Source organism: Epinephelus fuscoguttatus, linkage group LG2, assembly GCF_011397635.1.
Source record: "Epinephelus fuscoguttatus linkage group LG2, E.fuscoguttatus.final_Chr_v1".
NCBI classification, from domain to species: Eukaryota; Metazoa; Chordata; class Actinopteri; order Perciformes; family Serranidae; genus Epinephelus; species Epinephelus fuscoguttatus.
In genome coordinates, this window is record NC_064753.1 from 12,235,549 (window position 1) to 12,246,113 (window position 10,565).

At 40.2% G+C, this 10,565-nt stretch overlaps 1 protein-coding gene across 2 annotated transcripts; it reads left to right on the forward strand.

Annotated features, from left to right (window-relative positions):
• tdp1 (tyrosyl-DNA phosphodiesterase 1) lies at positions 1-9,708 on the forward strand. Of its 2 annotated transcripts, none has more exons than XM_049563197.1 (16): positions 1-206; positions 891-1,505; positions 2,039-2,082; positions 3,079-3,134; positions 3,584-3,680; positions 3,843-3,877; positions 4,314-4,406; positions 4,596-4,766; positions 5,006-5,084; positions 6,262-6,438; positions 6,914-6,962; positions 7,194-7,260; positions 7,675-7,782; positions 8,141-8,243; positions 8,356-8,464; positions 9,468-9,708. In XM_049563197.1, the coding sequence occupies exons 2-16, from the start codon at positions 893-895 to the stop codon at positions 9,539-9,541; spliced, it is 1,875 nt and encodes a 624-aa protein (XP_049419154.1). In that variant the 5' UTR covers positions 1-206; positions 891-892; the 3' UTR covers positions 9,542-9,708. The 2 variants fall into 2 exon arrangements, with proteins under 2 accessions (XP_049419154.1, XP_049419163.1); XM_049563206.1 differs by having other exon boundaries at positions 60-106.
• The last annotated feature ends 857 nt before the right edge of the window (positions 9,709-10,565 follow it).

Consider the following 10,565-nt stretch of genomic DNA (forward strand, 5'->3'; position numbering starts at 1 on the left):
CCTCTTCATGAGTCACGAATTCCGCCGTTGTGGCGGAACTACAAGAAAAGGCAGGAAAGGGAGTTTCAACCCGGACACGTGTTCCAGGTGCACCTCCTGCACTGTGGTTTGTTTCATGTGAATGTATTGTACTAAGTTTGTTTAGCGGTGAAACGATAAGCGTTACAAGATCACTAAGCTGTGTTGCTGGTCACTGATCTGACGTGGTAAAGCAAATATCACACTCGGCCGTTATATTATATCATTTACGGTCTTTATAACAGCATAATGTCATCTTATCATTTATAAATGGCAGAACTTGCATGATCTGTTTTGCTTGTGTGATTCTAGCTATTTGTTGAATGTGTTAGCCCTGATATTAAACACACGATCGTTTTCATTGCTGTCTATTTATAATCAATATTTTGTATACATTTTTTAACAGTTTGGTCTGTGCATGTTTTAATGTTACTGTACATGTGCGCATGCACATTTTGAATATTCTAGATGCAAACATATACTGACATACTTTCAATGTTTTTCAGCTGCAAACATCCAACATTTAGGATTAAATCTGTCTCTATTTGGTTGCTATTATAAACAGTTAGTGTCACAAATCTACAAACAGGTTAGTAGATTAAGTCGGCTTAATGGTTATCTGCTCTGCAGTTGTAGTGGCTATCAATTAATATCTGTCTGGTATAGCACTTGCAGCAGGTTGGTGGGTGTTGAAGCAGGTAAAATTAGCGTAAAAATTTAGCTTTATAAAGTTGTGCTTGTCCATATAAATACTGCAGCACACCATCAGTTCAGGTTGGCAACATTCAACGTGACTCATCAGTGGCTTTACATCAGACTTGCTCTCATCCTGTTGCACATCTGATCCTTGACCTCTCTGTATCTCCGGTCAGTCATGTCTCAGGACAGTCTGCATGGCAAGTGGACCATCTCCAGCAGTGATGATGATGACGAGGCTCTTCCTCTCTCTGGGACTACAACATCTAAGCCCCACCGACCTGCTGTATCCAGTCACAGCTCACATCCTCCTGCCTCTGCTCCCAGCCCCAAACTGGAACCAGTGAAAGCTACCATGGAGGTGAAACCAGAGCCAGCTAGAACCCCTGTATCCTCACTTGTCATTGGCTCTGAGGCCAGACAGTCAGCAGCAGCCAACCAGTTAAATCCAGTGAAGCATGAAAGTAGTCCATCATTGGCTGGGAAGCGGAAGAAAGATGTGTCAGACGGCTCAGGCTGGGCTCTCTCAGACAGTGATGATGATGACGGAGATGTAAAAGGGAAGAGCCTCAGTAACCCGCCAAAGAAGGCGCCCCCGAGTCCCAAAGCAAAGAAACCGAAGGTGGAGAACGAGCGCCCTCCAAGTCCCCACGGCCGGCTCTACTATATCGATGAGCCAGAGGACTTCTTTGAGTCCGGTATACCTTGTCTAAATGACACCTACAGGTTTTACCTCAACAAAGTCACAGGCCTGGACAGAAAGTACAACAGTGGAGCTCTGCACATCAGAGGTGAGAGGAGTTTAAGTTAATTACGTTACATTAAAGAAAAGGATGTGGCTAATGAACTGCTTTTGTAGTCGGAATAAGTCATCTCAAGATAAAATTATATGTGGCCATGCTCTCTTTCAGCTGCAGAGGCATTTTTCTTTTTACTAGTCTTTGCAATCGCCATCTTTCTCGGCTCAGCTGCCTGTTTCATCAGTAGAGACTGTCCTCTGGTGGTGGATGGTGTGTACTACAGCACATCGCATCAATACAGCATCTCTGTATCAGTTCAATAGAAAGACGAACGTCTGTAGTTTTGACGGTATTGATTGGATTTCTAAATATACCGGTATACCGTAATACCTTAATACTGCTTAAGCCTACAATAAGCACAGTGTCTTGTTTCTTACCCTGACTGCAGATTTCACTTTGTTTTCTCCCAACTGTAGATCCTGTAGATGTTTTAGAGCAGTGGAGCACAGCTGCCTCCTCTTGTCATCCGTCTTTTATACATTAGTTTTATCTGGTAATCTTTACTTTTTTTTCCTTTCATCTAGACATTCTCTCTCCATTATTTGGGACCTTGAAAGAGTCGGTTCAGGTGAGTGACAACATGAACTACAGAAACAATTTATTGTTGTGTTGGTAATGTTGGTCTGTCAGTTGATTAGTAGGGGTGAGTGATACCACAAAATTTGGTTTTGATTCGATACCAAGTAATTCATGGCCAGAACTGCTGATACCAATACTTTTAATTGATACAAGTGGATAGGGGAGAGCAGTGTGTCATGATTTATAAGGGATATAATCAATCTGCTAAAGTAACAGCTACTGATGACCAATCACAGCTTGTGGTCATCATTAGCTTTAACATTAGAATGTAACTAAAACCAATGCTGAAGATCCAATTTGATTAAATTCTGAGTGCTCCCTTCTTTACTGTTGTAGCTCCAAGTTCTCTTGGCCGGTGCTAACAAAATACGAAACTAATGGCCCCATGTGTACTTAGTGTTTATTGCTAATCAGTATTGTAGTCAAGACCACTTCAACCAAGTCCAAGTCATGACCAAGACCACAGTGTATCAAGATCAAGACTGACCAAGACTTTGAGGGGTTGAGACAGGGTAAAGACCAAGATCAGACTAGTGCGATTCCCTCACTGCATGGCACACTTAGGGTAAAATGTAGAACATCAGCTTGACTTTCTTTAGTCAACACTCTTTTTTGCACAGGCAATTTAGAGATATCCCCACAGTGGTGGTCTAGACAGGTTTTTTTTTTTTATAAAAAATCCTGAGTCCTCTTTGCCTGAGACAGAGACAGGACCAAAATGTGGTTGAGTCTAATACAAGACCTGAGACCGGTCTTGAACTAAGACCGATCTCGAGGACAGCACTGGTGCTAATAAGCAAAACTTATCATACTCTAAACTACAATGGGAAACATTACAGCTGCGAAACATCAGCATGTCGGGGTTATCATTGTGAGCATGCGAGCATACTGATTTTAACATTAAGCTCAAATTCTTTTTCACAGCAAGCATGGCTGGTCTTACAGGTTTTATATGTTAACCCAGTTATACTTTCTTTCCTCACAGTTTAACTACTGCTTTGATATTGCCTGGATGGTGAAGCAGTACCCACCAGAGTTTAGGTACGTTCTGCTTCTTCTTTGCTTTTTCCACATATTTCTGATTAGCGGGAGGCTGCTCATGTCCACATTGTACTGATGGCAGTGCCCTCGAGTGTATTATGGCTTGTGTCATATGATTGCAAATGTATCACTGTACATGAGATGTTTTCTTATAAATAAACTGGAGGAAACCAGAAAAATTTCTAACAAAGCTCTCTTGTTACAACACACGTTTGTTGTGAACAGTTGTGCAGCTAGCCATGGCCTCATTTATTCCGTTTTATTTTATACCACACTGATGCAAATAAAGGGAAACCTGGTTTTAAATGAAGAAATGCTGTACTAGATGAATTACTCTAATAGTGGCAAATAGAAGTACGTACAGTAGTGGAGGACAGTGATGATGCTGGAGAGGCAATCTGATGAAACATGCCTGATCTTAATCCTTGATTTTTGGGTTGTGTTTGCAGAGATCGTCCAGTTCTGATCGTCCATGGAGATAAGAGGGAGGCCAAGGCCCGGCTGGTCCAGCAGGCTCAACCTTTTCCACATGTTCGTTTCTGCCAGGTACAGACGCCACCACAGGAAACTGTTAAACAACTGTTGGCTGATATGTTATGCATTCTGATCTGTAATGTATAATAGTGGGAAATGCCTGTCAATGAGAATGTTCGTAAGGATTCTGGATTTCCCCTGAAATGGGACTACTGTGTGTGATTTCCCCGACAGGCCAAGCTGGATATTGCTTTTGGAACTCACCACACGTAAGCATTTCTTTCCCTGCCTGTTTTTTTTTTTTTTTTTTTTTTTTTTAACTCACACATCAGATCAGCTTTGCAGGTTTATGGATGACCATGTCAGTCTGTTCACGACCTTGGTCCAGACTGACATTTCTCACTATTTTAGATGGATTAGCATGAGATGTTGTACAGGCGCACTGAGTAGTTGGGGTTATTGCACTGTTATCAACCTTTATAAACATATGTAAAGTATTTTTAAACTCACTGTACATTCTGAATTAAATTATTGAACAATAATGTGTGTTGACATGCAGATACAGTAAGCGGTATTGCAAATTTTACTATACATACATTTACATTTACATTTACATAACTAGGTGATTTACATTGCATTACAGGTCTTGGAGTGGACTCTTTGTAGTTGTCATATAAAGCAGAAAATGGTGTGTCTTTGTTGCAGGAAGATGATGTTGCTGTGGTATGAGGAAGGCTTCAGAGTCATCATTACAACGTCTAACCTCATCAGAGCTGACTGGTACCAGAAATCACAAGGGTGAGTCTGTCTATTACGATTTTTTTTAACCTTTATTCAAAAAAGGTTTGGGATGTGTACACATCAATCTAGGAAGCCACGTAAAGATAGTCCAAGTCGATGAAGACAGCAGTTTCATATTCATTGCACAGTATCCAGATACAAGGTTTAGTTAAGGAAATAACTGTGAATATATTATTTCCAACCCAGGATGTGGATGAGCCCCATGTTTCCACGGTTACCAAAGGGCAGCAGTGCAAGCGCAGGTGAGTCGCCAACCTTCTTTAAGAGGGACCTGTTGGAATACCTGGCAGCATACCGTGCACCAGAGCTCGAGGAGTGGATCCAACGAATCAAAGAGTACGACCTGTCAGAGACCAGGTGAGCACAAGGCATATACGGTTACACATATGCATACATACATCTGACACAGACTGTTGAAAGTCTTCTGTGATGGGAGTAGTCACGCTGGAAAATAAGGAGATATAACATTGACTCTGACATTCAGCCAGGTGATGTAGACACTGATCTGCTGCTAAATGATGATCCTGCAACATTCAGTGCAGTGGTGAGTCAGTCTGGATTAACATTTATCTCACACTTATATCTTCTGTTATCAGGGTTTATTTGGTCGGCTCGACCCCAGGGAGATATGTTGGCTCAGACATGGAGCGCTGGGGCCACCTGAGGCTGAGGAAGGTAAAGATTTGCATATTTGTCTCTGCTCTCCTCTCTAACCAGCTAATAACACACTGCTATTCAAGACAGAATACCAAGGAAAGAAACCAAAGTCTGTCACTGTCAGTAGTTTCAGTTTGTCTCTTTATTATACATAGTTCAATGATAGTTTAAGAGACAGCCTATGTGTATATATTTTTGAACACATTTTTCTAAAGGGAAATTATGCAGGATTTTGCTCAAAAAACAATGTGTAGATTCATACAGAAATAATTCCTCTCAAATATTATTTATGGCACCTGAGAAGTGTGTGCATGGTGATTTTCTGCTGACTCTTTTGTCTGCCTTTATTTTCTTTGAATACTTATTATCTGTGTTTGGAACGTTTATGGGCGTGCACCCCCACAGCACTCAGGCGAAGAGACACGGCACTAAAAAAGGGAAAATATAGTGAGGCGAAACGCCAAATGAGAGTGAATCTGGGGTTGGTTTTTATTTTCACTTTCACTGGTGAGCATGTTCACAAACAGTAATGACGATCCTGCTTAGTCATGGTTTCGTCCCTCTCACAGTCATACCATCTTTAGAATCATCAGAGGTAGAATATCAGTCTGGTTAACTCAAAATACACCATTAATGTCCTGCTATTTTTCTTACTAGTATTTGTTTTATGATGATGTTGCTGTAATGATCTCTATCAGCTGGTTGCTGTTTAAAAGGGGTCACACCCCTAAATGTCTAATTTGCTCTGAGGAAAGTCTAAGGCTGAAACACGTCCATTACCTTCTGGACATCTGGGCATCATTTAAATTATTTCATACGTATTTGTGAGTGCTGATGATTTGTAGGTCGGCACTTATTACATTATAAAGACATGAGTTGAGCACGTCAGTTCTTTTCTTTTAACTTTGGCAAACGTCCATCAGTAGTGAACGGTTGAACAATTTTTAGTAAGTGCTTATCACTTAAAGGCATTTCCCAAGGAAACATTCAGAGGGATTTGCAGGCATGTACATTTTCCTTTAGGAACAAGTCTCAGTTCAACTGTGTCCTAATAACCAGATGAATTAGAAAAATATGTAAAAGTTGCTGATGTAATGTAAAAAAACATAAAATAAATGGCATTTTTCACAAGCCACTTTAAAAATGCTGTGAAGTGTGAGTTCCTCATCTCTTTCCTCTCTTCTTATTTTATCAGCTGTTGTATGACCACACAGACCCCGTTCCCGGAGAGGAGAGGTGGCCTGTGATTGGCCAGTTCTCTAGCATTGGCTCTATGGGACTGGATAAGACCAAATGGTTGACAGGGGAATTTCAGCGCACCATGACCACACTGGGGAAATCCTCTCATCGCTCAGACCCCCCCATGCACTTGGTACGTTCCTGCAACACAAACTTGATGTGGTCTGGTGATGCAGAATTCAAATGATATGAGAAAGATGGTATAAAATAATGAGGCAAATGCTAAGCAATTATTTTGAGGTTACATGTTTACATTTCCTCAGAGTTCTTGCAGGATATTTGAATACATAAAGCCAATTTATAAAGAGTGTCAGACACAGTAATGCTTAATCGAATATTTAACCCCTACGTGACCTCTTAAACAATAAACCAATTTCTAAAAACACAAGTGAGACTATGAAAGTTTTAAAAGAAGGTGTAACACATTCATACTCACACATATAAAAGGTTGAATGCAGAAGTGTTACAACACTATGACTGAATGAATCAGTTCACTGACTTACTGACTTTTCTCTATTTGTGCTGCTCTTGGCAGTAACCATTATCCTGTAAATGCCACGTCTGGCAGAATCACTCTAACAGGTCACTAACTGGTTGATATTTTGCAGCTGTATCCATCAGTCGAGGATGTGAGGACTAGTTTAGAAGGCTATCCAGGTATTTGTTTTTCTGACTTTGAAAACTGAATGTGGTAATATGTCATGTGTTGTTGAGGTCACAACATTTACTAAATGCAGGTACATATTGGCCACAGCATGATCACTTTGTCAGCTTATTTACTTTTTGTTAATTTAATCATCCACCATGAACATCAGTGTTTGATGTATTACTTAATTGTTGTAGCATTTTACCATTTAGTAATTGGTGTGTATCTCTTTTGTCCTCCAGCGGGAGGCTCTCTTCCCTACAGCATCCAGACAGCTCAGAAACAACTGTGGCTCCACTCCTTCTTCCAGTAAGTTCACTTCTACAGATCAAAATTCAGTCCAAATTAAGGTAGTTAGCTAGTCGTGATATCTTTCTCTTTTTCCATTTGTAATACCCATATTGCACATAAAAGTAAAATGCAGATGTCAGGCTATAAACGAACTTCACCAACATGATGATGTTCTGTAGTTTCATTAAGCTACTTGTTAGCAACTGCCTTTTTAAAGACCCGTAAAAGCTTCAAATTCACAAGTGGGGTATTTACAGATGTATTTTTTGTCGTAGAACTTAACGTGAAAGTCGCTTAAGCTTGTGTTCACCACAGACCTTATTTCAGGCATTAAAAAAACCCTCTGACTTCATGAGGAGGAAACCAGGAGTGCTAAAGTGCTAAAGTTTAATACAACATATTAATAATGTATGTGTGGGTGTGCACTTATAGCCATTGGAAGGCGAATGTGACAGGAAGGAGTCATGCCATGCCACACATCAAGACATATATGAGGGTGTCACCAGATTTCACTCAGCTTGCTTGGTTCCTCGTCACAAGGTGTGTAACCAACTTTTGTATTTGCTGATTTTTTCATCATGTGAAATTGTTTGTCTTTATTTGTATATGTGATTATCTGATTTGTACTTACTTAGATGGAAAACACAATCAGTAATGAATAATACACTGTGCTTCTCATCAGTCTGTAAGTTTAACAAACAGACCTCTGTTTATGAAAGTATTTTTTATTTTGTGCAGCACTGTGCTCAAAGAAACGTGTTCAAGCCTCATGTTAAACCCCATCCTACTGAAAATTAACTCAGATGATCATTTGAGATTGTTTATATGCTGATGACCCTTTCCTTACTCACAGAGCTGTGTTGACACATTAAAGCATGCATGTTTATGTGTGTTTCAGTTCCAACCTGTCCAAAGCAGCGTGGGGTGCGCTGGAGAAGAACAACACTCAGGTGATGGTTCGCTCATACGAGCTGGGAGTCCTCTTTGTGCCCTCCGCCTTTGTAAGAACAACACACAGACTAACATTAACAGAATTACATGTGCTGAATAACATTAAAAACTATCCAGAGCTGGTTTATAGTGATACATGGTGTGATGATTGTCTCCTTCTAGAACATGAAGACGTTCCCTGTTAACAAAAATCCGTTTCCTGTCTCCTCCTCCTCCTCCTCTGGTTTCCCTGTGCCATTTGACCTCCCCCCCACATGCTACTCTCCTAAAGGTACACAGAACTGCGTGTGTGTGTGTGTGTGTGTGTGCGTGCGCGCGCACTCCTGTACAGTTGTCATGAACATTGAAATTAGCTATAGAGACCAAAATATTTTTGTACCAGCCCGTAAACATGTTTCTTTCTTCTGTAAAGTTGGGCATTTTATCATTCTGAAATCAGCCCCAAGCAGCCATTAGAGGAACTCCACAGCTACAGTGACATCTAGTGGCGTTTAGGTGAAAGAGTTTACACTAAAACCACAGCCTTAAAAAGTTGAGGAGCGCGCATAACTTAGTCCACACAACACCTGTTCAAATGTGTCTTCAAAGCTAATCTGTCAGCTAAGATGACCGCAGCAGCCCCTGTAGGTTTTATGTTTTAGTTTGTGCTGCGGTGTAAAGATTAAACACTTTCTACAGAGTTGTGGCATATTGTTGAACTCAAACCCAAAGAGAAGTTTTGCTTCTATAAGTTTGGGGCTGCATGTTTTTTAATTCCTTAATCTGAAGCTATATTCAAAAAATATCTACATTCTTTATGTTCCAAGTGTCACACAAGAATGGGATCAGCAATGTCACTCAAAATCTAATCACACACTCTCCCTCTGCTGGGTTTTAAGTGTTTATAGTTTCCTAAATAATTGCAGATACAAACAAATCTATTCCCCAAACTGTCACCAGTAGAAAATACTGTTTTGGAATCGACATATTGGAGAACACCTCTGCCAAATTGGCAAGATATCATATTTTTTGTTTAGTTTGAATGGTAGTAGCAGTATGCAAATCTTATTAATTCCACCAATGAGGTTGAATGGATCAGTAGTTTACGTATTTCACTGCTGGTTTCCAGAGTTTACTGTAGTTACCAGAGAAGCTGAAATGCAGCCTGATAATCTCATGATCACCAGTCGTCTGCTGTGTTCGTTTGTAAAATGCATTGCTGTTCATTTTATCCCCTGGCTCCATGTATTCACATTTTATTTTACTGACTTCCTCTTTTCTGTCTGTGTTTTCAGATCAGCCGTGGATCTGGAACATTCCTTACAGCCAGGCTCCCGACACACACGGCAACATCTGGGTTCCCTCCTGAACACACACACACACACACACACACACGCACACACACAGACAGCTCTCTATAACTTTAAAACTACTGTGTTTGTAATTGTTAGTACTGTAACTAGGTGTTAGTAACATCATTTATTTTTATGTTTTATACTGTACTGTAGACTCACATGTTTTATACTAATAAATGAAATAATGCTATCATTGGTTCAGTTGTGATTGTTACCTGTTTCTGTACATTTTGCAACAGGATTTGAATGTGAAAGGAGATACCTCATTAGTTTGGGTTAGACACACTGATTTAATTACATTATTTAAGATTAGGATCTCACTGAGATTGATGTTCAGTTTTTACAGCATCATAATGAAGACAGGAAGCTCACAGTTTACTATCACTCAGAGTGATTTTTTTAATTGAGTTTATTTTTATCTTTATGTACACAGTTGATCACCAAATTATCATCAGTGAGGGAACAAATATGTCCAGAGGTCAGGTGGGATCATGTTTTGGCTTAATGCAGCAGATTCAGCATCGTACTGGCTGAGTAAACCTGAGATCCTGCAAAAACACACCACTTGTCTTAAATCAAAATTGCTGTGCAGCAAGTTCTAAATATGCTGATTACTGATTCAGCAGTAAGCGTTTGTTCCTGCAGTAACTTTTCATCACGGATAAACCTGATTTTGATAAATGGATAGTACAACTTTATAAATCACACACAAGCCTTGCAGAGACACACAGTATGTTAACACTTGTCCTTACACACAGCAGTGGTCACAGGGCTCACAGCACTGCAGATTTTCTAACCTACCAGGTAGATAATTGTATTCCTCTGTGTCCCAGATGTTAATTTGTCACTGATCTGGCAGTTAGAATGCAAACCAGCAAGACTCTATTTAATCAGCACAAGTGTCACCGATCTAAGGAAGAGCCATACAAAGGTTTGTTCTGTCCCTGACACATCAGAGTGATTGTGGGTAAGTAAAGGAGTTCTAAGACCCTGTCGACAGAGTCCCAAGTAGGAAAACTGCCTCTGTGCCTTCTAAGT